Source organism: Bos indicus x Bos taurus, chromosome 12 (assembly GCF_003369695.1).
Source record: "Bos indicus x Bos taurus breed Angus x Brahman F1 hybrid chromosome 12, Bos_hybrid_MaternalHap_v2.0, whole genome shotgun sequence".
In the NCBI taxonomy this organism is placed as follows: Eukaryota; Metazoa; Chordata; class Mammalia; order Artiodactyla; family Bovidae; genus Bos; species Bos indicus x Bos taurus.
In genome coordinates this window covers 71,897,124-71,924,619 of record NC_040087.1, presented here as the reverse complement: position 1 = coordinate 71,924,619, position 27,496 = coordinate 71,897,124, and the positions used below count along the sequence as shown (strand labels likewise).

General features: G+C 39.9%; 1 protein-coding gene across 1 annotated transcript in view; it reads left to right on the top strand.

Annotated features, from left to right (window-relative positions):
• Nucleotides 1–27,496, top strand: part of LOC113902492 (multidrug resistance-associated protein 4-like) — a 276,118-nt gene that overhangs the window by 196,321 nt on the left and 52,301 nt on the right. The window contains 1 exon segment of the mRNA XM_027557827.1: nucleotides 5,063–5,254. Coding sequence (XP_027413628.1) covers nucleotides 5,063–5,254 — 192 coding nt within the window.

Here is a 27,496-nt window from a genome sequence, read left to right as displayed (position 1 = left end):
AGTTTCTTCTGTATATTCTTGCCACCTCTTCTTAATATCTTCTGCTTAGGTCCATACCATTTCTGTCCTTTTTGTGCCCATCTTTGCATGAAAATTTCCCTTGGTATCTCTAATATTCTTGAAGAGATCTCTAGTCGTTCCCATTCTATTGTTTTTCTCTATTTCTTTGCATTGATCTCTGAGGAAGGCTTTCTTATCTCTCCTTGCTATTCTTTGAACCTCTGCATTCAAATGGGTATATCTTTCCTTTTCTCCTTGCTTTTGTCTTCTCTTATTTTCTTAGCTATTTGTAAAGCCTCCTCAGACAGCCATTTTGCCTTTTTGCATTTCTTTTTCTTGGGGATGTTCTTGATCCCTGTCTCCTGTACAATGTCATGAACCTCTGTCCTTAGTTTAATAGGCACTCTGTCTATCAGATTTAGTCCCTTAAATCTATTTTTCCACTTCCTCTGTATAATCATAAGGGTTTTGATTTAGGTCATACCTGAATGGTCTAGTGGTTTTCCTGACTGTCTTCAATTTAAGTTTGAATTTGGCAATAAGGAGTTTATGATCTGAACCATGGTTAGCTCCTGGTTTGTTTTTGCTGATTGTATAGAGCTTCTCCATCTTTGGCTGCAAAGAATATAATCAAACTGATTTTGGAGTTGACCATCTGGTGATGTCCATGTGTAGAGTCTTCTCTTACCTTGTTGGAAGAGATTGTTTGCTATGACCCTGTGTTCTCTTGGCACAACTCTATTAGCCTTTGCTCTGCTTCATTTTGTACTCCAAGGCCAAATTTGGCACAAGTCTATTAGCCTTTGCTCTGCTTCATTTTGTACTCCAAGGCCAAATTTGCCAGTTACTCCAAGTGTTTCTTGACTTCCTACTTTTTTATTGCAGTCCCCTGTAATGATAAGGACATCTTTTTTGGGTGTTAGTTCTAAAAGGTCTTGTAGGTCTTAATAGAACCATTCACCTTACAGTTACCGTAGGGCAAAGAGAGGAAAGGAGCAACAAATTAGGAATATGGAATTAAGAAGTACACGCTACTGTGCATCAAATAGGTCAGGAACATGAATTTACTGTACACCTCAGGGAATTTTACTTAATATCTTGTATCAGCCTATCTAGGGACAGTTCTAGCCTCACTTGTGCTCATGTTTATTTGCTCCATGGGCAATTCTTTCAATCCCATGGACCATATCCCACCAGGCTCCACTGTCCATGGGATTCTCTAGGCAAGAATATTGGAGTGGGTTGCCACTTCTTCCTCCAGGGGATCTTCTCGACCCAGGGATTGAACCCACATCTCTTGTGTCTACTACATACAGATGAATTCTTAAACTGCTGAGTCATCCTATAATGGAATATAATCAGAAAAAAAAAATAACTGCATTACTATGCTGTACACTTGAAACATATCATAATTCAACTGTACATATATATATATATATATAGACACATATATATTTTTAATTTGGAGAGGTGTATGCTGAGGAGGACCTTGATGAATGAGGTAGTAAATTCTTTATCTAAATCTAGTTGTGATTTCAATTTGTTAAAAAAAAAAAAAATGTTTCAAAGAGAATCTTTCATTTCCAGGTTGTTAAAGTGAAGGTTGGTGTGAGCAGGAATTCAAGGGTCACGTGGAGGATCCTCTCTGAAGGGGCATCATCCTTCCTCCCCAGGCAGCTCTCCAGGAAGTCCCGGGTGTGCCCTTTGGTGGGACGTGTGACCACAGAGCATGAGAGCCTGTTGGCTTCCTCGCATCCAGCTTCTCTGACTTTCTCTGTTGTGTGTCTGTCTCTGCTTCTCCAGCACGGAGCCCAGTATTTTCCCACTTAGCATCTTCTCTCCGGGGACTCTGGACCATCCGGGCGTACAAAGCTGAACAGAGTTTTCAGGAGCTGTTTGATGCACACCAGGACTTGCATTCAGGTCTGTAAGTTTCTGGAAATGATTTCAAAGGATGGGGTGTTCTGCCCTCTGAGGCCTGACCTCCCTCTCAGGTGGCCTGGCTGGCCAGCACTTTCCTGTGCCGCCCCTCATGCCTCTGCACCTGCCTCCCCCACCCTATCTGCTCCCCATCCCCTCTGTGTGCCCCTCTTTCCCTTCCATCTCCTGCTTGCCTCCCCCTGACTGGCTTTGTGTTGTCCTTCCTCACTGTGTCCTGTGGTTTTCTGTTTCTTAGGACAGGAGTCAGCAAAGAGCCAGCTCTGTGGTGCTGTCCTGTGTCTGTTGTAACTTCTTAAGTCTCCTGTTTAGCACAAAGGACAGCAAAGGTAATACATCAGCAAATGGCCATGCCTGTGAGCCACTAAAACTTCATTTATGGACCCAGGTGTTGGCCATTCCTGGCCTCCAGGCTGTAGTTGTCTGCTCTCCTTTCAGAGCATGTCAAACCTGACTGAGGAAAATAATTTCCTGATTAGCATATTTGCTGTTCTCTTCATGTATATTATTCTTTGTGTCAGTGAAGAATTTCTTCTAGGTAGAAATTCAGAATTTACTACAAGTCTATAAATCCTGGCCTGTGTCTTCAATCTGTATTGTATTGTATTTTGAAGATAAAAGCCGCTTGCAGGTCTGTTAGCTGATGGTTATTTACACACTGGCTCTGAAGGGTAAACACTGTGCAGGGGCCTGGTAGGAATTTGCAGAAGGTGCTGGAAACAGTGTGAGGCTGTGCTCTCTGCTACCAGAGAGCTTGGAATAGTCAACGTGTGAGAGGGTGATCTTCAGGTTGAGGCCCAGCACTGCAGGAAATGCACTGATGAGACTGTTTTTTCCATCTTCTTTCTCAGGATGAAACTTCTGTTTATAACCTGTGGATTGAATTTTTCAGTACATGCTTCCCACAGAGCCCCTGGACTGATTCCTGTATGTGTCAGATCTTGTCGTGTCAAAACTAGCTTTCTGAACTCTTTGGGCTCCTTGGGTGTATAACTTTGCTATCCTACCTGTTTAAATTCTTCTGTTGCTCAACTGAACAAAATGCACTTTCTCATTTGAAGCAGCTAACATGGCTGTTCTACTGATTTATTATACTTATTATGGTTCACAAATGCAGAGGCTTGGTTCCTGCTTTTGACGACGTCCCGATGGCTCGCTGTGTATCTAGATGTCATCTGTGCCATCTTTCGTCCACTGTTGTTGCCCTTTGTTCCCTGATCCTTACAGATGGTAAGTAAGATGTGGAGTAAACTACTTTAATATGAATATAATAATGAAATAGAGTTTATAGTTCAATTTACATTTGTTAATAAAGCTCTTGCTGTCTGTGTAGTATATACTTTTGACTGCTAATGAATTAGTGTTTGCCAGTATAGGATTCCACTGTGTGGTTTACATAAAGTCATTTGTGTCTTGATGAAAGCCTTTTTATCTCTTTCTTTGAAATGGGTTGAGGTCTATGCAATGTAGCAAGCTGACTGCTGAACATTCCAGGTAGTGTTGGGAGGAGCAAACCAGGTTACTCTTATAAGCTTTGTCCAGTTAGCTTTAGGGCTACTTGAATCTCTTAGTTGCAGGTACCTGATTCCTGAGGTGAGAAAGATTCTCTGTAGGAAAGAACAGTGTCCTCCCTGCTGTATGGGTACCAGATGAGCAGGTGTCGGCAACTGTGCCATGAATTCACCATCTCTATTCCATAGTAACAGCGCCAAATCAAAATCTTTAATAAGGAGCAAGGAGAGTGGCGGTTTAGACTTAAAAGCACTGGCTGTTAGAACCCATTGTCTTGTTTTCCGTGGTTTTAACTGCAGCTGCCTTCAATGTAGAAAGTGAACTTTACACAAAGGTTCTTGAAACCCTAATGATGAAAGTCAGAATAATGACATGATTCCTCACCTTTGTATGCTGTCAAGTGTGTCAATCCTGCTGGGATTAATAAAGTCATTTTGTAGTCTTTTTGAATTCGAAGTGTTTTCTTCATTGTATCATGGTCTCAATCAAAAATATAGTAAAAGTATGTGTCACATTATCATTATATACAAATGATTTAAATATTATAAAGGAGTCTTCTTCATAAGTGATAGAAGGAGCTAGGTGAGGGGGTTAAGAAACAGGACTGACTTTATTTTCCTTTTCCTTCTTTCTTATTTAGCTTTGACTCCTGGGCAGGTTGGCCTGGTCCTGTCTCTTGCCCTCAACACTCACGGGGCTGTTCCAGTGGTGCATCAGGCAAAGGACCGAATTGAGAACCTGGTAGTGTTTATTTTAACCTTCTTCGCCCTTTCAAGTCTCCTTGCCATTAATGGCATACAGGCAATTCTTATGTAAAATATTAAGCTGTTATTTTTACATCATAGCTAACAGTTTTTATATCCTCCTCCATCTGATTAAAGTCAGTGTAAAATAAAACCTATACATATTATTCTTAATCTTATGTATGTCACGTGGCAGGTTTTATATTCTTTTAAGCTGTCTTCAAGTAAAATAAATGTCTCTTCATTATTATAGTCTTTAAATATAATGAAAGTAGGGGGAAGGTTCTGAAATTCTAGAGAGAATATATGCTAATTTCTTAGAAACTTTGTTTCTTAATAGATAATTCCATTCTTGGTAAAATAATTCAGTATTTTGAGGGTTTTTTGTTTGTTTAATTAATAGGTACACCTACTTCATTTTAGCATTTATTCCTGTGTGTGTTGAACATCTGAATTTGCTACTGTCCCTTCTTTCTGGTAGAATAAGCCGCTTCTCAGAATGACCCTTCTGTAGCCACACATTACTGATTGGTGTCCATAAGTATTCTTTTCTTTAACAAAATTCTCTTGTTTCTTTTATCCATATGTGAAAGTAGGTAAATGAAAGTTTATCATTCAGTTCTGTAATTCTTTTAGTTTTAATATGAAGTTTAAGGATGAAATCCTAATGAAAGTGTTACAAGATGATGAATAAGTTTAGAAATCATCAAAGACCTCATCAAACTCCTATTTCCATCCTTTGGGAATGATAAGACGTGAGATATTTTAAACCCAATTATGTATAAAAGCGGAACATCTCATTTACAATCTTGGAACACCTATAAATTAGACCCTGTGTCCTGACCCATGTGATGTGATGTGTCTTTCAGATGATTTCAGTAGAAAGAGTGACGGGATATTTAGACCTTGAGAAAGAAGCTCCTTGGGAATACAAGGATCATCCCCCGCCACCCTGGACTAATGAAGGAAGGATTAGCTTTAACACTGTTCACTTCAGGTACACCTTAGATGGGCCTCTGGTATTGAAGAAGCTGACCGCAGTCATTGAATCAAGAAAAAAGGTTTGTTTAAGCCAGTAAGTAGTCTCTTTAAAATCCAGCTAAAGAGTTAGCACCATATTTGTTCTTGGCTTCCTTGTTGCTGTGTCAGGGGACTCTTTGTTCCTCATGGATGCATGTTTGATAAGTTGCTTCAATTGTGTCCAAGTCTTTGCAATCCCATGGGCTGTAGCCCATCAGGCTACTCTGTCCATGGAGTTCTCCAGGCAAGAATACTGGAGTGGGTTGCCATTTACTCCTCCAGGGGACTTTCCCAACCCAGTGATCAAACTGGCGTCTCTTACATCTCCTGCATTGGCAAGCAGGTTCCTTACCACTAGTGCCATCTGGGAAGTCGTGTAGTGACATGAGAAGTGCATCATTCTTGGAAATTGACCATGGAAGGGGGACCCCAGCATTTCTTTGTATTGCGAGCTCCCTCATGGGGGTTGCAGGGCTCTTGGCCCTGGAGCTTGAACTTAACCTCACTTGGGATACTATATGTTTTACCTGATTATTCATGAGGAGTCTTGGAAGTCAGCCCTGGCTCCCTGTCACTAACTCTCCTATATCTCATTTCTTGCCATCTTTTCTTCTTTGTACTTATGGAATCTTCTCTTCCTCCCATGATGCCTTTCAGTTGCAGCCTCCTCCTTTGTCCCTTGGCCCTTCCCATAGACTTGTCTTCCACTCACCCACACTTATCTGTCATCCTGCTGCTCTCACCCCACCGGCTGCTTCTTTCTTTAGCACAGATCTGATTCTTATTGGCTTGTGTAAGATGATGCTCAAACCATAGTTCAGCCCAAGGTCCAATCAAAATAGGGACTGTTTGGCCATCAGAGAAGAGCCCAGAATCGTGACTCAGTCAGGGCTGAGGAACCAAAGCCCCTCATGGAGGCAAGGCCAGAGATTTGCTTAAAGTGAATGAAAACAACCCAAAAGGAGCAGAGGAGGATCCATGTGGGAGACGATAGAGAGGTTTGTGTCCTGGTCCTGCCAGCATCCACGTCTGCTGGTGATGTTCCTTTCACACTGAGCTTGGGTTCCCCAACTCAGACCAGGAGAGATGCTTGAAGACGAGACTAAACCAGAACAGACAAAGTAGTAGGCAGCTCTTCCCCACCTCCCTCAGCATCCTTGGGTCCTAACATTCCCACCCCCTCTGCACTCAGCTCCTGTGTAGATTCTCTCAAAGCAACATGCCCTCCCTGCTTACAGTGTGCACATGCTGCCCCTTTGCTTCTGTCACAAGGCTGGTGAAAAATATCATTTTCTGAGTGAAAGTGTTACTCAGTCATGTCTGACTCTTTGTCACCCCATGGACTGCAGCACACCAGGCTTCCCTGTTCATCACCAACTCCTGGAGCTTGCTCAAACTCACGTCCATCAAATCGGTAATGACATCCAACTATCTCATCTGCTGTCGTCCCCTTCTCCTCCTGCCTTCAATCTTTCCAGCGTCAGGGTCTTTTCAAATGAGTCAGTTCTTCACATCATAAGGCCAGAGTATTGGAGTTTCAGCTTCAGCATCAGTCCTTCCAATGAATATTCAGGACTGATTTCCTTTAGGGTTCATTCAGGACTGATTCCTGGTTGGACCTCCTTGCAGTCTAAGGGACTTTAAAGAGTCTTCTCCAAGACCACAACTCAGAAGCATCAATTCTCTGGCATTCAGCCTTCTTTATTGTCCAACTTTCACATCCATACATGTCTATTGGGAAAACCATAGCTTTGACTATACGGACATTTCTTGATAATGTCTCTGCTTTTTAATATGCTGTCTAGGTTGGTCATAACTTTTCTTTCAAGGAGAAAGCATATTTAATTTCATGGCTGCAGTCACCATCTGCAGTGATTTTGGAGCCCCCCAAATAATAGTCTGTCACTGTTTCCATTGTTTCCCCATCTATTTGTCATGAAATGATGGGAACAGATGGCATGATCTTCATTTTTTGAATGTTGAGTTTTAAGCCAGATTTTTCACACTCCTCTTTCACTTTCATCAAGAACTTCTTTAGTTCCTCTTCTCTTTCTGCCATAAAGATGGTGTCATCTGTGTATCTGAGGTTTTTGATATGTTCTTCCTGCAATCTTGATTCCAGCTTATGCTTCATCCAGCCTGGCATTTTGCATGTTATACTCTGCATATATGTTAAATAAGCAGGGTGACAATATACAGCCTTGATGTATATTGGCGTAGTCAATAAAGCAGAAATAGATGTTTTTTTCTGGAACTCTCTTGCTTTTTCTTTGATTCAACGGATGTTGACAATGTGATCTCTGGTTCCTCTGCCTTTTCTAAATCCAGCTTGAACATCTGGAAGTTCTCGGTTCATGTACTGTTGAAGCCTAGCTTGGGAATTTTGAGCATTACTTTGCTAGCATGTGAGATGAGTGCAGTTGTGTGGTAGTTTGAACATTCTTTAACATTGCCTTTCTTTGGGATTGGAATGAAAACTGACCTTTTCCAGTCCTGTGGCCACTGCTCAGTTTTCCAAATTTGCTGGCATATTGAGTGCAGTGCTTTCACAGCATCATCTTTTAGGATTTGAAATAGAAATTGTTAAGCTGGTAAATTTTAGGTTACATGTTTTACCAGAATTAAAATAAGAGGTATCATCTGTGGCATGCTTTGTAATTTTCATCTGTATCTCATAGAAACCTGAGGTGTTTTAGGATCAGATAACATCTTGTTTTCATCTCTGTTCCCCAGGAAGTGGCATTCTGCAGGGCACAGTAAGAGTACTGAGGGACTGCTGGCTAGGAGAGTGAGTGAGTAGCACACAGGTCTGAGCAACCAGTAACCAACACACACACATTTCTCAGATAGCTCACTGGTAAAGAATCTGCCTGCAATGCAGCAGATGTGGATTCAATCCCCGGGTGAGGAAGATCCTCTGGAGAAGGAAATGACAACCTGCTCCAGTATTTTTGCCTGGAAAATTCCATGGACAGAGGAGCCTGGTGGGCTACAGTCAATGGGGTCACAAAGAGTCGGACATGACTTAGTGACTGAGCACGCATGTACCCTTTTAACATGAAAGAATATTCAACTTAATGCTCAGATGATAGATACCAAGAGAGAAGCTTCAGTTAATTACAGGACAAAAACTTGCTCCAAATTGTTTTCATTTTCATTGTAGTTCAGGAGGAAGATAAGGATTCCTATGGCAGGAAAGCATTAGCTATGTTAGCTATACTTTTTATGAAATCCTGTCCCTGAGAGCACTGTAGATGATGTTTGCTTACTTGGAGACAATGTGTCCAACAGATTTCCTGTTGTAAACATAATTTTGTTAATGTATACTGATCTAAAATTTCTCCCAAATCAAAAATATGAATATCTAAGAAACTCTGTAGTACAACTTAAGACTGTAACAGATTTGTATTCTTTTATCGTAAAATCCCCAAATCTTAGGGTTATCTGAGGTTCTAAAGTATGTGAGGGAAGATTGAGTTTGAAGACTGAATTAATAATTGCAGTAACTTGACTTTTGATCTGTGTTTTTATCAACTCTTAGTATCACTGTTAGCTTCATTTCTGTGTTTGTAGGTGATACTTGTGCAGTGTGTTCATGAAGTGATTTCACTCCACTTGTGTACATCTCAGGTTTCCTCTCCTGCTCACCTGTTCCAGCCCCTGACACTCCAGGACACCTCTTTGGTGTTGGATTTGATTGAGAGGCTGCTTTGGGGACATGGGAGTGAACTCGCCTACCAAAAGTGGGGCTCTGTTCTCTTTACATCATGTCCTCTGCTGTCCGGATTCCTGGAAATTAGAGCCAACAGGAAAGCGTAGTAGGCACCATCAGTTCAGTTCAGTTCAGTTCAGTCACTCAGTCGTGTCCAACTCTTTGCAACCCCATGAATTGCAGCACGCTAGGCCTCTGTCCATCACCAACTCCCGGAGTTCACTCAAACTCATATCCATTGAGTCAGTGATGCCATCCAGCCATCTCATCCTCTGTCATCCCCTTCTCCTCCTGCCCCCAATCCCTCCTAGCATCAGAGTCTTTTCCAATGAGTCAACTCTTTGCATGAGGTGGCCAAAGTACTGGAGTTTCAGCTTTAGCATCATTCCATCCAAAGAACACCCAGGACTGATTTCCTTTAGAATGGACTGGTTGGATCTCCTTGCAGTCCAAGGGACTCTCAAGAGTCTTCTCTAACACCATAGTTCAAAAGCATCAATTCTTCAGTGCTCAGCTTTCTTCACAGTCCAACTCTCACATCCATACATGACTGCTGGAAAAACCATAGCCTTGACCAGATGGACCTTTGTTGACAAAGTAACATCTCTGCTTTTTAATATACTATCTAGAGGTTTCTAATTTATGGAAGAAATAGCTAGTAAAAGTAAAGACCCAAAATGACATAAATAGACCCCTAGGCTTCTTGGTTAGATTCCAAACAGAGGCTGAGTTTTTCATTTAAATGATTTTGTGCTTGATTTGATCATTTTAGAGAGTACTGGGTCATTTTAAAGCATTTTCCAGCTCTTGAGGTAGATTAATTTCCATTTGTTATTTTCTTTTCTTGCTCAGAGCTATTAGTTAGATAATACATTTTTACAGGTGCTTACTATACCTTGCTCTAATGTGCAAAATATTGCTGTCCTACATTTTCTCCTTCTTTAACATATTATTTTCTCAGCAACCCCTCCTCACACACCAATTGTCCCCCTTGCCCTGCTGGCTTCCTCATTCCTTGTGACTTGGACGGTGATGTCAGGGCCAGCAGCACCTGAATCACTTGGAACTTCTTAGAAATGCAGAGTCTCAGGCTCACCCAGACCTCTTGACTCAGCATCACATTTGAACAAGATCTCCCAGTAAAGTCCTTTCTCTCCCATGGGCAATTTTTGATGAGTGATAACTTATGATTTCCAAGAACTATATTTTGACAGTATGAAATTGAGCTCATGAATCACCCAAACACCTGCTGTGTCTGAGCAGGAGGCTCTAGAATGTTCTGCACCACTTACCCTACAGATTTATTTACTTTTATATTCTGGAAATCATGCCTTTACATTATAATCAAACTCTGTGTCATTTAAGTGCATTTATTTGCATCTTTTCCAGTGAAGTTTGTCTTCATCACGGGCAGTTTTCATCTGACTCCCGCCTTCCCCACACCAGACTCCTGCAGGGACTGGAGGGATTTCCCAAAGGCTCAGCCCTGCCTGGACCTGAAGTCACAGACAGCCCAGTGTAGCAGTGTATGTGCGGCTCTTTAACCACCTGATGGTGTCAAGAATGAGGCTTGCTGTTCCAAGCAGGGCACTAGGTCTGTTTGTCCCATTTCCCAGGAACCATTGTCCCACTCAGCTGCAGGTTTCTCTCCCAGCCCAGCTGTGGGTGCCAGTTCTTCCTGCTGACAGCCAGCCCACTTGACCTCAACTACCCTTTTCTTCTCTGTGATGTTGGCCATGTTGTCCCACTCACCACATTTTATGCATCCATATCCACATCATGCTTTAACTCTCTGGCACTAGGATTTCTATGGTAGGCCTGTTCTTTTAATTGCAACTACATAAAGAAGGCTGAGCGCCAAAGAATTGATACTTTCAAACTGTGGTGCTGGAGAAGACTCTTGAGAATTTCTTGGACAGCAAGGAGATGAAATCAGTTAATCCTAATGGAAATTAACCCTGAAAATTCATTGGAAAGACTGATGCTGAAGCTCCAACACTTTGGCCACCTTGTGCAAAGAGCCAACTCCTTGGAAAAGACCATAGATGCTGGGAAAGATTGAGGGCAAGAGGAGAACGGGGTGACAGAGGATGAGATGATTAGATGGCATCATCAAGTCAATGAACATGAGTTTGAGCAGACTCTGGGAGAGAGTGAAGGACAGGGAAGTCTAGTATGCTGCAGTCCATGGGGTCGCAGAGTCGGACATGACTTAGCAACTGAACAATACACCTCTCCCCACTTTCTCTGTTTCAGCTACACAGAGGGGGCATAATATCATGTCAGTCCATTAAGCAGATAAGGAGACCATCAGCAAAATGAAAAAGAGGCTGATACACATGGATTTGAGTCCCATACTGCACCTTAAGGGCTCTGTTATTTCAGGCAAACTAATTAATCTTATAAACCTCGATCTCCTCATTTGCAAAATGGAACTGATCAGACTTAACATCTAATTTTGTTCTGCAACTGAAACAAAATAAGACACATTAAACACCCAGCATGAAGACCAGCACACTGTAAATACTTGAGCAAAGGTAGATGGTTGTCATTTACGTAGGATCTAAAATGACCTTAGGGGCTTCCCAGGTGGTGCTAGTGGTAAAGAATCCACTTGCCAATGTAGGAGACATAAGAGACCAGGTTTCGATCCCTGGATGGGGCAGATCCCCTGAAGAAGGGCTTGGCAACCCACTCCAGTATTCTTGCCTGGAGAATCCCACAGACAGAGGAGCCTAATGAGCTTCAGTCCATAGGGTCGCAGGGTCAGACATGACTGAAGCAACTTAGCACAGCACAGGACATAAAGGATGCTGTATGATGTTTCTGCTTCTCTGTCTGACTTTGCTCAGTATGACAGTCTCTAGGTTCAGCCGTCTTGCTGCAAATGGCATTATTTCACTTTTTAATGGATGAATAATTTCTGTTTTATATATTAATACATACCACACCCTTTTATCCATTCCTCTGTCAGTGGACTTTTAGGTTGCTTCCATGTCTTGGCTATTGTAAATAATGCTGCAATGAACATTGGAGTGTATGTATCCTTTCGGACCATGTTTTTCTCTAGATATATGCCAAGAGAGTAGCCATGTAATACACACTTAGTGACTTGTGGTTAATATTTCAGCCACTGAAAATGTTTGAGAAAGGCATTCCAGGAGGTGAGACCAGCATGAAAATCTGATTCATACCTGAGTCTCAGCATTTCTGCATCTGAAAATTTATCTTATGGAAATATCTGAGTTGTTTGCAAAGATTTAGGTTTAAGTATATATCAGTTCAGTTCAGTTGCTTAGTCTTATCTGATTATCTGTGACCCAATGGATGGCAGTATGCCAGGCCTCCCTGTCCATTACCAACTCCCAGAATTTACTCAAACTCATGTCCATTGAGTTTGTGATGCCATCCAATCATCTCAACCTCTGTCATCTACTTCTCCTCCCGCCTTCAATCTTTCCCAGAATCAGTGTCTCTTCAAATGAGTCAGTTCTTTGCATCAGGTGGCCAAAGTATTGGAGTTTCAGCTTCAACATCAGTCCTTCCAAAGAATATTCAGGACCGATTTCCTTTAGGATGGACTGGTTGGATCTTCTTGCAGTCCAAAGGACTCTCAAGAGTCTTTTCCAACACCACAGTTCAAAAGCATCAATTCCTCAGTGCTCAGCTTTCTTTTTCTTTTTTTAATTTTAGTTTATTTTTAAAATTTACATAATTGTATTAGTTTTGCCAAAAATCAAAATGAATCTGCCACAGATATACATGTGCTCCCCATCCTGAACCCTCCTCCCTCCTCCCTCCCCACACCATCCCTATGGGTCGTCCCAGTGCACCAGCCCAGGCATCCAGTATCATGCATCGAACCTGGACTGGCATCTCGTTTCATACATGATATTTTACATGTTTCAATGCCATTCTCCCAAATCTTCCCACCCTCTCCCTCTCCCACAGAGTCCATAAGACTGTTCTATACATCAGTGTCTTGTTTGCTGTCTCGTACACAGGGTTATTGTTACCATCTTTCTAAATTCCATATATATGCATTAGTATACTGTATTGGTGTTTTTCCTTCTGGCTTACTTCACTCTGTATAATAGGCTCCAGTTTCATCCACCTCATTAGAACTGATTCAAATGTATTCTTTTTAATGGCTGAGTAATACTCCATTGTGTATATGTACCACTGCTTTCTTATCCATTCATCTGCTGATGGGCATCTAGGTTGCTTCCATGTCCTGGCTATTATAAACAGTGCTGCCATGAACATTGGGGTACACGTATCTCTTTCCCTTCTGGTTTCCTCAGTGTGTATGCCCAGCAATGGGATTGCTGGATCATAAGGCAGTTCTATTTCCAGTTTTTAAAGGAATCTCCACACTGTTCTCCATAGTGGCTTTACTAGTTTGCATTCCCACCAACAGTGTAAGAGGGTTCCCTTTTCTCCACACCCTCTCCAGCATTTATTGCTTGTAGACTTTTGGATCGCAGCCATTCTGACTGGTGTGAAATGATACCTCATAGTGGTTTTGATTTGCATTTCTCTGATAATGAGTGATGTTGAGCATCTTTTCATGTGTTTGTTAGCCATCTGTATGTCTGCTTTGGAGAAATGTCTATTTAGTTCTTTGGCCCATTTTTTGATTGGGTCATTTATTTTTCTGGAGTTGAGCTGTAGGAGTTGCTTGTATATTTTTGAGATTAGTTGTTTGTCAGTTTCTTCATTTGCTATTATTTTCTCCCATTCTGAAGGCTGTCTTTTCACCTTGCTAATAGTTTCCTTTGATGTGCAGAAGCTTTTAAGGTTAATTAGGTCCCATTTGTTTATTTTTGCTTTTATTTCCAATATTCTGGGAGGTGGGTCATAGAGGATCCTGCTGTGATGTATGTCAGAGAGTGTTTTGCCTATGTTCTCCTCTAGGAGTTTTATAGTTTCTGGTCTTACGTTTAGATCTTTAATCCATTTTGAGTTTATTTTTGTGTATGGTGTTAGAAAGTGTTCTAGTTTCATTCTTTTACAAGTGGTTGACCAGATTTCCCAGCACCACTTGTTAAAGAGTTTGTCTTTAATCCATTGTATATTCTTGCCTCCTTTGTCAAAGATAAGGTGTCTGTATGTGCGTGGATTTATCTCTGGGCTTTCTATTTTGTTCCATTGATCTATATTTCTGTCTTTGTGCCAGTACCATACTGTCTTGATAACTGTGGCTTTGTAGTAGAGCCTGAAGTCAGGTAGGTTGATTCCTCCAGTTCCATTCTTCTTTCTCAAGATCGCTTTGGCTATTCGAGGTTTTTTGTATTTCCATACAAATTGTGAAATTATTTGTTCTAGCTCTGTGAAGAATACTGTTGGTAGCTTGATAGGGATTGCATTGAATCTATAAATTGCTTTGGGTAGTATACTCATTTTCACTATATTGATTCTTCCAATCCATGAACATGGTACATTTCTCCATCTATTAGTGTCCTCTTTGATTTCTTTCACCAGTGTTTTATAGTTTTCTATATATAGGTCTTTAGTTTCTTTAGGTAGATATATTCCTAAGTATTTTATTCTTTCCGTTGCAATGGTGAATGGAATTGTTTCCTTAATTTCTCTATTTTCTCATTATTAGTGTATAGGAATGCAAGGGATTTCTGTGTGTTGATTTTATATCCTGCAACTTTACTATAGTCATTGATTAGCTCTAGTAATTTTCTGGTGGAGTCTTTAGGGTTTTCTATGTAGAGGATCATGTTATTTGCAAACAGTGAGAGTTTTACTTCTTCTTTTCCAATTTGGATTCCTTTTATTTCTTTTTCTGCTCTGATTGCTGTAGCAAAAAGTTCCAAAACTATGTTGAATAGTAATGGTGAAAGTGGGCACCCTTGTCTTGTTCCTGACTTTAGAGGAAATGCTTTCAATTTTTCACCATTGAGGATAATGTTTGCTGTGGGTTTGTCATATATAGCATTTATTATGTTGAAGTATGTTCCTTCTATTCCTGCTTTCTGGAGAGTTTTTATCATAAATGGGTGTAGAATTTTGTCAAAGGCTTTCTCTGCATCTATTGAGATAATCATATGGTTTTTATTTTTCAATTTGTTAATGTAGTGTATTACATTGATTGATTTGCGGATATTGAAGAATCCTTGCATCCCTGGGATAAAGCCCACTTGGTCATGGTGTATGATCTTTTTAATGTGTTGTTGGATTCTGATTGCTAGAATTTTGTTAAGGAGTTTTGCATCTATGTTCATCAGTGATATTGGCCTGTAGTTTTCTTTTTTTGTGGGATCTTTGTCAGGTTTTGGTATTAGGGTGATGGTGGCCTCATAGAATGAGTTTGGAAGTTTACCTTCCTCTGCAATTTTCTGGAAGAGTTTGAGCAGGATAGGTTTTAGCTCTTCTCTAAATTTTTGGTAGAATTCAGCTGTGAAGCCGTCTGGACCTGGGCTTTTGTTTGCTGGAAGATTTTTGATTACAGTTTCAATTTCTATGCTTGTGATGTGTGTGTTAAGATTTTCTATTTCTTCCTGGTCGAGTTTTGGAAAGTTGTACTTTTCTAAGAATTTGTCCATTTCTTCCACGTTGTCCATTTTATTGGCATATTGTTGATAGTAGTCTCTTATGATCCTTTGTATTTCTGTGTTGTCTGTTGTGATCTCTCCATTTTCGTTTCTAATTTTATTGATTTGATGTTTCTCCCTTTGTTTCTTGATGAGTCTGGCTAATGGTTTGTCAATTTTATTTATCCTTTCAAAGAACCAGCTTTTGGTTTTGTTGATTTTTGCTATGGTCTCTTTTGTTTCTTTTGCATTTATTTCTGCTCTAATTTTTAAGATTTCTTTCCTTCTACTAACCCTGAGGTTCTTCATTTCTTCCTTTTCTAGTTGTTCTAGGCGTAGAGTTAGGTTATTTATTTGACTTTTTTCTTGTTTCTTGAGGTGTGCCTGTATTGCTATGAACTTTCCACTTAGGACTGCTTTTACTGTGTCCCACAGGTTTTGGGTTGCTGTGTTTTCATTTTCATTCGTTTCTATGCAAATTTTGATTTCTTTTTTGATTTCTTCTGTGATTTGTTGGTTATTCAGCAGCGTGTTGTTCAGCCTCCATATGTTGGAATTTTTAATAGTTTTTCTCCTGTAATTGAGATCTAATCTTACTGCATTGTGGTCAGAAAAGATGCTTGGAATGATTTCTATTTTTTTGAATTTACCAAGGCTAGCTTTATGGCCCAGGATGTGATCTATCCTGGAGAAGGTTTCATGTGCACTTGAGAAAAAGGTGAAATTCATTGTTTTGGGTTGAAATGTCCTATAGATATCAATTAGGTCTAACTGGTCTATTGTATCATTTAAAGTTTGTGTTTCCTTGTTAATTTTCTGTTTATTTGATCTATCCATAGGTGTGAGTGGGGTATTAAATTCTCCCACTCTTATTGTGTTATTGTTAGTTTCTCCTTTCATACTTGGTAGCATTTGTCTTACATACTGTTGTGCTCCTGTGTTGGGTGCATATATATTTATAATTGTTATATCTTCTTCTTGGATTGATCCTTTGATCATTATGTAGTGACCTTCTTTGTCTCTTTTCACAGCCTTTGTTTTAAAGTCTATTTTATCTGATATGAGTATTGCTACTCATGCTTTCTTTTGGTCCCTATTTGCATGGAAAATCTTTTCCCAGCCCTTCACTTTCAGTCTGTATGTGTCCCCTGTTTTGAGGTGGGTCTCCTGTAGACAACATACGTAGGGTTCTTGTTTTTGTATCCATTCAGCCAGTCTTCGTCTTTTGGTTGGGGCATTCAACCTATTTATGTTTAAGGTAATTACTGATAAGTATGATCCCGTTGCCATTTACTTTATTGTTTTGGGTTCGAATTTATACACTGTTTTTGTGTTTCCTGTCTAGAGAATATCCTTTAGTGTTTGTTGGAGAGCTGGTTTGGTGGTGCAGAATTCTCTCAGCTTTTGCTTGTCTGAAAAGCTTTTGATTTCTCCTTCATACTTGAATGAAATCCTTCCTTGGTACAATAATCTGGGCTGTAGGTTATTTTCTTTTTTTTTTTGGTAGGTTATTTTCTTTCATCATTTCAAATGTGTCTTGCCATTCCCTCCTGGCTTGAAGAGTTTCTATTGAAAGATCAGCTATTATCCTTATGGGAATTCCCTTGTGTGTTATTTGTTGTTTAATTCCAAATAATGATAGTGAGATTGATCCAAAATCTTGAAATTAAAATGGAATCACAGATAAATATGCTGGAGACAAGGATTGAGAAGATGCAAGAAAGGTTTAACAAGGACCTAGAAGAAATAAAAAAGAGTCAATATATAATGAATAATGCAATAAATGAAATTAAAAACACTCTGGAGGCAACAAATAGTAGAATAACAGAGGCAGAAGATAGGATTAGTGAATTAGAAGATAGAATGGTAGAAATAAGTGAATCAGAGAGGATAAAAGAAAAACGAATTAAAAGAAATGAGGACAATCTCAGAGACCTCCAGGACAATATTAAACGCTACAACATCCGAATCATAGGGGTTCCAGAAGAAGAAGACAAAAAGAAAGACCATGAGAAAATACTTGAGGAGATAATAGTTGAAAACTTCCCTAAAATGGGGAAGGAAATAATCACCCAAGTCCAAGAAACCCAGAGAGTCCCAAACAGGATAAACCAAGGTGAAACACCCCAAGACACATATTAATCAAATTAACAAAGATCAAACACAAAGAACAAATATTAAAAGCAGCAAGGGAAAAACAACAAATCAGCTTTCTTTATAGTTGAACTCTTACATCCATACACGACTACTGGAAAAACCATAGCTTTGACCTGATGGATCTTTTTGGCAAAGTAATGCCTCTGCTTTTTTAATATGCTGTCTAGGTTGGTCATAGCTTTTCTTCCAAGGAGCAAATTTCTTTTAATTTCATGGCTGCACTCACCATCTGCAGTGATTTTGGAGCCACCAAAAATGAAGTCTGTCACTGTTTCCCTGTCTATTTGCAATGAAGTGATGGGACCAGATACCATGATCTTACTTTTCTGAGTGTTGAGCTTTAGGCCAACTTTTTCCCCTCTCCTCTTTCACTTTCATCAAGACCCTCTTTATTTCTTCTTCGCTTTCTGCCATAAGGGTGGTGTCATCTGCATATCTGAAGTTATTGGTATTTCTCCCAGCAATCTTGCTTCCAGCTTATTCTTCATCCATTCCAGCATTTCTCATGATGTATTCTGCATATAAGTTAAATAAGCAGCACGACAGTATACAATTTTAATATACTCCTTTCCTGATTTGGAACCAGTGTGTTGTTCCATGTCAGGTTTTAACTGTTGCTTCCTGACTTGCATACAGATTTCTCAAGAGTCAGGTCAAGTGTTACGGTATTCCCATCTCTAGGAATTTCCCAGTTTGTTGTGATCCATGCACTCAAAGGCTTTGGCATCGTCAATAAAGCAGAAATAGATGTTTTTTTCTGGAACTCTCTTGCTTTTTCGATGATCCAACGGGTGTTGGCAATTTGACCTCTGGTTTCTCTGCCTTTTCTAAAATCAGCTTGAACATCTGGAAGTTCACAGTTCACATACTGTTGAAGTGTTGTTTGGAGAATTTTGTGCATTAGTTTGCTAGTGTGTGAGATGAGTGCAATTGTGTGATAGTTTAAGCATTCTTTGGCATTGCCTTTCTTTGGGATTGGAATGAACACTGATCATTTCCAGTCCTGTGACCACTGATGAGTTTTCCAAATTTGTTGGTATATTAAGTGCAGCACTTTCACAGCATCATCTTTTAGGATTTGAAATAGCTCAGCTGGAATTCCATCACCTCCACTAGCTTTGTTCATAGTGACGCTTCCTAAAGCCCACTTGACTTCACATTCCAGGATGTCTGGCTCTAGGTGAGTGATCACACCATTGTGATTATCTGGGTCATAAAGGTCTTTTTTGTATAGTTCTTCTGTGTATTCTTACCACCTCTTCTTAATATCTTCTGCTTCCATTAGGTCCCTACCATTTCTGTCCTTTATCGAGCACAGCTTTGCATGAAATGTTCCCTTTGTATCTCTAATTTTCTTGAAGAGATCTCTAGTCTTTCCCATTCTGTTGTTTTCCTGTATTTCTTTGCATTGTTTGTTTAAAAGGGCTCTCTATATCTCTTGCTCTTCTTTGGAACTTTGCATTCAGATGGGTATATCTTTCCTTTTCTTCTTTGCCTTTTGCTTCTTTTCTTTTCACAGCTATTTGCAAGGCCTCCTCAGCAACTATTTTGCCTTTTTTCATTTATTTTTCTTGGGGATGGTCTTGATCCCTGCCTCCTGCATGATGTCACGAACCTCCATCTATAGTTCTTCAGGCACTCTATCAGATCTAATGTCTTGAATTTATTTCTCACTTCTACTATATAATTGTAAGGGATTTGATTTAGATCATATCTGAATGGTCTTGTGGATTTCCGTACTTTCTTCAATTTAAGTCTGAATTTGGCAATAAGGAACTCAGATCTGAGCTACAGTCAGCTCCCAGTCTTGTTTTTGCTGACCGTATAAAACAATATATATAAGTATGTATAACACTGAATTATTTATAATAGCAAAATATTTGAGACCACCTAAGTATTCACCAACAGGAGAACAGATTACTACAGTAATTAATCATATTAATCCCATTTTCTTTAAATATATGAACTTATATTTTTAAGAACACATATGCAGAAATAAAAAAGGATAAAAAAGAACACACACTCAAATCTAGAAAGAAGATACATCAACATATTAAGAGAGGTTTTATCAAAGTGCTTGGGTGATGGCTAATATTTATTTGCTTTTCAAATTGATTTGTACTGATTATGATAAAGAAAAATGTTTATTTTGTTCTTGAAAAGGTAATGCAGCCTGACACTCAGGTGCTGAATGTGGACCTTAAAATGAGGGATTGTGTCATGAAACATTTCAAGAATAGAGTCTTCAGGGCTTGGCAGCATGCTGGACTCAGAGAAAGCTGGAAGTAAGGTAGACAGCTGAGTCTATGATCCTGGGAAAGAAATCATGACAGTAAAGTGAGGAAGTCAAAGGGAGTGGCTATTTTGATTGGGGCACTGGATGTTGATTATATTGAGTTTGATATGTGAAGAGAGATCCAGGTGCAAATGTCTAACAAATTGGTGTACTTCTCATTTTATTTAATTCATCAGAGGCGAGACAAGAATTTCAGGCAAGGCTTTACTGGTGTCCCTACTGCAGCAAGAGGGACCGAAAACAAGTAATAGATTCCCTAGTTATCTCCCCAAGGTGGTTCCTTATATGGACTGACAGTAGGGGCAGGTCCAGTGCGTAGGCTGGAGGGGTGGCTTAGGTGTTTGTTCACTTCTTTGGTGGGTGTGTGTAGGGGGCATGCACAATACCCTATTTTAACCCTCAGCTCTTCAGAAGTAGCAGTTTGGGGTTTTTTTTTTTTTTTTTTGGTCTTTTTTAGAATCTCCTTGTCCATAATTTGCTCCAGTTGAGTGCACACACAGTTATTTTCATGGGCTTCTCTGGTGGCTCAGATGGTAAATAATCTGCCTGCAATGTGGGAGAACCAGATTTGATCCCTGAGTCAGGAAGATCCCCTAGAGAAGGGAATGGCAACCACTCCAGTATTCTTGCCTGGGGAATTCCATGGACTGAGGAGCCTGGTGGGCTATAGTCTATGGGGTCACAGAGAGTTGGACACGCCTGAGCGACTAACACATACACACAGTTATTTTTAGTCTCTTATAGTTTCTTCATATTTTGTTGTTTGACGAGATGTTTGTCTGGTATAAGCACTGCAGCAAAGGGTCCCAGGTTCAATCCTGACTCAATCAGAGACCAATCCTGGCTGTCTTGGAAAAACGGGCATTCGCAAAACTGCTAAAATATTTTTATTGTGTCTTTTGTGTTAGGAATGCAAGCTTGCTGATACTGATGATCTCCATAGGCAATTGGTAAAACCCACTGATGACCATGAAAGACTTTCAGACTATAGTTTTGATGACTAAATGGTAGAAATAGCCAAAGCTGGATTTTCTTTGAATTATCTTTTCTTATTCTCCTCACTGTCAATTGAAGCTCACAGTCCTGTGGTCGTGAGCAACTCTCAGTACCCCTGCATATCTCAATCATATACACACAGTCTACAGATGTTCCAGTTTGCACACATGAATCAGTTTCACTGGAGTTGGTAGCATAGGAGTATACACATATTCTCACAGACACAGTTCTCACCTGTGTCCTGAGGTGTATCAGTTTACACATAAGAACACCAGGAAATACAGGCATAGCTGATTTTATTGTGCTTCACATATATTGCATTTTTTACAAAATGAATATTTGTGCCAAATCTGCAAGGAAGAAATTCACTGGTTCCATTTTTCCTATAGCATTTTCTCACTTTGTGTCTCTCTGTCACATTTTGGTAATTCTCACAGTATTTCAAACTTTTCCATTATTATTATATTTTTTTATGGTGATTAGTGGTCTTCACTGTTACTAAAGTCTGCTGAACACTCTGGTGGTTAGCACTTTGTCAGTTTGGTTCAGTCGCTCAGTCATGTCTAACTCTCTGCAACCCAATGGATGGCAACACACCAGGCCTCCCTGTCCATTACAAACTCCTGGAGTTTACTCAAACTCATGTATATTGAGACAGTGATGTCATCCAAATATCTCATCTTCTCTTGTCCCCTTCTCCTCCTGCCTTCAATCTTTCCCAGCATCAGGGGCTTTTCAAATAAATCATTTCTTTGCATCAGGTGGCCAAAGTTGTGGAGTTTCAGCTTCAGCATCAGTCCTTCCAATGAATATTTAGGACTGATTTCCTTTAGGATGGACGGGTTGGATCTCCTTGCAGTCCAAGGGACTCTTAAGAGTCTTCTCCAACACCACAGTTCAAAAGCATCAATTCTTCAGTGTTCAGCTTTCTTCATAGTCCAACTCTCACATCCATACAGGACTACTGGAAAAACCATACCCTTGACTAGATGTACCTTTGTTGGAAAAGTCATGTCTCAGCTTTTTAATAATGCTTTCTAGGTTGGTCATAACTTTTATTTCAAGGAGCAAGCGACTTTTTGTTTCATGGCTGCAGTCACCATCTGCAATGATTTTGGAGCCCATAAAAATGAAATCTGTCACTGTTTCCCTGTCTATTTGCCTTGAAGTGATGGGACCAGAAGCCATGATCTTAGTTTTCTGAATGTTGAGCTCTAAGCCAACTTTTTCCCTTTCCTCTTTCACTTTCATCAAGAGGCTCTTTAATTCTTCTTCACTTTCTGCCATAAGGGTGATGTCATCTGCATATCTGAAGTTATTGATATTTCTCCTGACAATCTTGATTCCAACTTGTGCTTCCTCCAGTCCAGCATTTCTCATGATGTATTCTGCATATAAGTTAAATAAGCAGGGTGACAATATACAGCCTTGATATACTCCTTCCCCAATTTGGAGCCAGTCTGTTGTTCTATGTCCAGTTCTAACTGTTGCTTCCTGACCCGCATACAGGTTTTTCAAGAGTCAGGTCAGGTGGTCTGGTATTCCCATCTCTTTCAGAATTTTCCACATTTTATTGTGATCCACACAGTCAAAGGCTTTGGCATAGTCAATAAACCAGAAATAGATGTTTTTTTCTGGAACTCTCTTGCTCTTTCTGTGATCCAGCAGATGTTGGCAATTTGATCTCTGGTTCCTTTGCCTTTTCTAAAACCAGCTTGAACATCTGAAAGTTCACAGCTCATGTACTGTTGAAGCCTGAATTGGAGAATTTTGAGCATTACTTTTCTAGTGTGTGAGATGCGTGCAATTGTGCAATAGTTGGAACATTCTCTGGCATTGCCTTTCTTTGGGATTGGAATGAAAACTGACCTTTTCCAGTCCTGTGACCACTGCTGAATTTTCTAAATTTGTTTGCATATTGAATGCAGCACTTTTTGGCAATAAAGTATTTGAAAATTAAGGTATGCATCAATACATTGTTTTTTAGGCATAAGGCTATTGGGCAGTTAAACTACATTATAGTATAAGGATAACTTTACTATGCATGGAGAAACAAAAATATTTCTATGACTCACCTTATTTTGTGATGTTCACTTTACTGAGGTGGTCTGGAACCAAATCCACAATATCTTTGAAGTCTGCCTATACAAAGAACATATAAGTCACATATATACACATTAAAACCTACTTGTATGGAGAGAATGGCCCGTTTAAATTACATAAATTACAGTTTACCATAAGGTACAAAGTGAAGTCAAGTGGGCCTTAGGAAGCATCACTATGAGCAAAGCTAGTGGAGGTGACCAAGTACCAGTTGAGCTGTTTCAAATCCTGAAAGATGATGCTATGAAAGTGCTGCACTCAATATGCCAGCAAATTGGAAAACTCAGCAATGGCCACAGGACTGGAAAAGGTCATTTTTCATTCCAATCCCAAAGAAAGGCAATGCCAAAGAATGCTCAAACTACCACACAATTGCACTCATCTCTCACACTTGTAAAGTAATGTTTAAATTCTCCAAGCCAGGCTTCAGCAATACGTGAATTATGAACTTCCAGATGTTCAAGCTGGTTTTAGAAAAGGCAAAGGAACCAGAGATCAAATTGCCAACACCCGCTAGATTATCAAAAAAGCAAAAGAGTTCCAAAAAGCATCTATTTCCGCTTTATTGACTATGCCAAACCTTTGACTGTGTGGATCACAATAAACTGTGGAAAATTCTGAAAGAGATGGGAATACCAGACCACCTGATCTGCCTCTTTAGAAATCTGTATGCAGGTCAGGAAGCAACAGTCAGAACTGGACATGGAACAACAGACTGGTTCCAAATAGGAAAAGGAGTACATCAAGGCTGTATATTGACACCCTGCTTATTTAACTTATATGCAGAGTACATCATGAGAAACGCTAGACTGTAGGAAGCACAAGCTGGAATCAAGATTGCTGGGAGAAATGTCAATAACCTCAGATGTGCTGATGACACCACCCTTATGGCAGAAAGTAAAGAAGAATTAAAGAGCCTCTTGATAAAAGTGAAAGAGGAGAGTGAAAAAGTTGGTTTAAAGCTCAACATTCATAAAAGTTAGATCATGGCATCTGGTCCCATCACTTCATGGCAAATAGATGGGGAAACAATGGACACAGTGGCTGACTTTATTTTTCTGGGCTGGAAAATCACTGCATATGGCCATGAAATTAAAAGACGTTTACTCCTTGGAAGGAAAGTTATGAGCAACCTAGACAGCATATTAAAAGCAGAGACATTACTTTGCCAATAAAGGTCCATGTAGTCAAGGCTATGTTTTTTTCAGTGGTCATGTATGCATATGAGAGTTGGACTATAAAGAAAGCTGAGCACCGAAGAATTGATGCTTTTGAACTGTGGTGTTGAAGACTCTTGAGAGTCCCTGGACTGCAAGGAGATCCAAACAGTCCATCCTAAAGGAGATCAGTCCTGAGTCTTCATTGGAAGGACTGATAATGAAGCTGAAACTCCAATACTTTGGCCATCTGATGTGAAGAGCTGACTCATTTGAAAAGACCCTGATGCTGGGAAAGATTGAGGGCAGGAGGAGAAGGGGATGACAGAGGATGAGACGTTTGGATGGCATCACCGACTCCATGGACATGGGTTTGGGTGAATTCTGGGAGTTGGTGATGGATAGGGAAGCCTAGCCTGCTGCTTTTCATGGGGTTGCAAAGAGTTGGACAGAGTGAGCAACTGAACTGAACTGATAAGTTACAAAATGGCTACCAAAATAAATCAATTGATGCCCCTATTCTTTTTTTAAAAATTAATTAATTAATTAATTTTATTTTACAATATTTTATTGGTTTTGCCATACATTGACTTGAATCCGCCATGAGTGTACATGTGTTCCCCATCCTGAACCCCCCTCCCACCTTCCTCCCCATCCCATCCCTCTGGGTCATCCCAGTGCACCAGCCCTGAGCACCCTGTATCATGCATCAAACCTGGCCTAGCGATTCTTTTCACATGATATTTTACATGTTTCAATGCCATTCTCCCATATCATCCCATCCTTGCCCTCTCCCACAGAGTCCAAAGGACTGTTCAATATATCTGTGTCTCTTTTGCTGTCTCTCATACCGGGTTATCGTTACCTTCTTTCTAAATTCCATATATATGCATTAATATACTGTATTGGTTTTTCTTTCTGGCGTACTTCACTCTGCATAATAGGCTCCAGTTTCATCCATCTCATTAGAATGGATTCAAATGTATTCATTTTAATGGCCGAGTAATATTCCATTGTATATATGTACCACAGCTTTCTTATCCATTCATCTGCTGATGGACATCTAGGTCGCTTCCATGTCCTGGCTATTATAAACAGTGCTGTGATGAACATTGGGGTATACTTGTCTCTTTCAATTGTGGTTTCCTCAATGTGTATACTCAGCAGTGGGATTGCTGGGTCATAAATGCAGGACTGGAAGAAACACAAACTGGAATCAAGATTGCTGGGAGAAATATCAATAACCTCAGATATGCAGATGACACCACCCTTATGGCAGAAAGTGAAGAGGAACTCAAAAGCCTCTTGATGAAAGTGAAGGTGGAGAGTGAAAAAGTTGGCTTAAAGCTCAAAATTCAGAAAACAAAGATCATAGCATCCGGTCCCACCACTTCATGGCAAATAGATGGGGAAACAGTGGAAACAGTGTCAGACTTTATTTTTCTAGGCTCCAAAATCACTACAGATGGTGACTGCAGCCATGAAATTAAAAGACGCTTACTCCTTGGAAGGAAAGTTATGACCAACCTAGATAGCATATTCAAAAGCAGAGACATTACTTTGCCAACAAAGGTTCGTCTAGTCAAGGCTATGGTTTTTCCTGTGGTCATGTATGGATGTGAGAGTTGGATTGTGAAGAAGGCTGAGTGCCAAAGAATTGATGCTTTTGAATTGTGGTGTTGGTGAAGACTCTTAAGAGTCCCTTGGACTGCAAGGAGATCCAACCAGTCCATTCTGAAGGAGATCAGCCCTGGGATTTCTTTGGAAGGAATGATGCTAAAGCTGAAACTCCAGTACTTTGGCCACCTCATGCGAAGAGTTGAGTCATTGGAAAAGACTCTGATGCTGGGAGGGGTTGGGGGCAGAAGGAGAAGGGGACGCCAGAGGATGAGATGGCTGGATGGCATCACTGACTCGATGGACGTGAGTCTGAGTGAACTCCGGGAGTTGGTGATGGACAGGGAGGCCTGGTGTGCTGCGATTCATGGGGTCGCCAAGAGTCGGACACGACTGAGCGACTGATCTGATCTGATCTGATGGCAGCTCTATTTCCAGTTTTTTAAGGAATTTCCCCACTGTTCTCCATAGTGGCTGTACTAGTTTACATTCCCACCAACAGTGTAAGAGGGTTCCCTTTTCTCCACACCCTCTCCAGCATTTATTGCTTGTAGACTTTTGGATAGCAGCCATTCTCACTGGCGTGAAATGGTACCTCATTGTGGTTTTGATTTGCATTTCTCTGATAATGAGTGATGTTGAGCATCTTTTCATGTGTTTGTTAGCCATCTGTATGTCTTCTTTGGAGAAATGTCTGTTTAGTTCTTTGGCCCACTTTTTGATTGGGTCTTTTATTTTTCTAGAATTGAGCTGCAGGAGTTGCTTGTATATTTTTGAGATTAATTCTTTGTTCATTGTGAAGTGAGGCCCCTATTCTTATGTGTGTGTTTGTTAGTCTCTCAGTCGTCTGACTCCTATATTTAATCTCTATAAAGATAAATTCTTTTCTTAATGTCATTATTGATTTTACAGATTATATGTGAGATTCCCAACATATAATCTGTCCTCAGAAAGTCCTAACTTCCCTGTTTAAAGGCTTGAGTTTTTTAAATTTACTAAATTAACTTACAAATGATTGAAAGCATATCTTACATCCCTCACTGATTCCAGATTCTTAAATAGAAATGAAATTATCTCTTGGGAAGCTTCCACCAGGATTCATCAGTTGGGCAAACTCATTGATTTAAAAAAATTAAAAAAAAGCCAGTTTCCACATACATGCTTGCATATAGTCAGCTAAAAGCTAGCTTTTGCAACACAGTTTCATTCCTCACCTGCATTTTACCTGCTTTCTTATCTCTTATACCTGCTTAGTCTGTCCGACTCTTTGCAACCTCATGGATCGTAGCCTGCCAGGCTCCTCTGTCTATGTTTTATGTTTATCTTTTAATATACTGATAGTGCACTTAATTTCTCTTTGTTTTGGTTTTAATAAATAGACTGATACTTCACATGTGTCTTTCTAAGATATGATTGTAGGTATCAACTGGTTTTTAAAATCCCTTTTGAAGTGCTGAGATGAAAGGTTCCATATAAATAGCAAATGTTAATTGTATTATTAATCTCATTATGTGAATTTTGCCTATTGGCTGCTGCCCATTAAGATAGTGAGACCTGCGTTTTACAATTGTAAGATGTTTTATTCAAGGACAGAACATAATTAAGGTTTTTAATGTTAGGAAGTGACTTAGTTTTTCTACCAAAAAAAATTCCTCTCAAATAATGGAACCCTCAGAAAATGAATAGTTATTTGTGTGTAA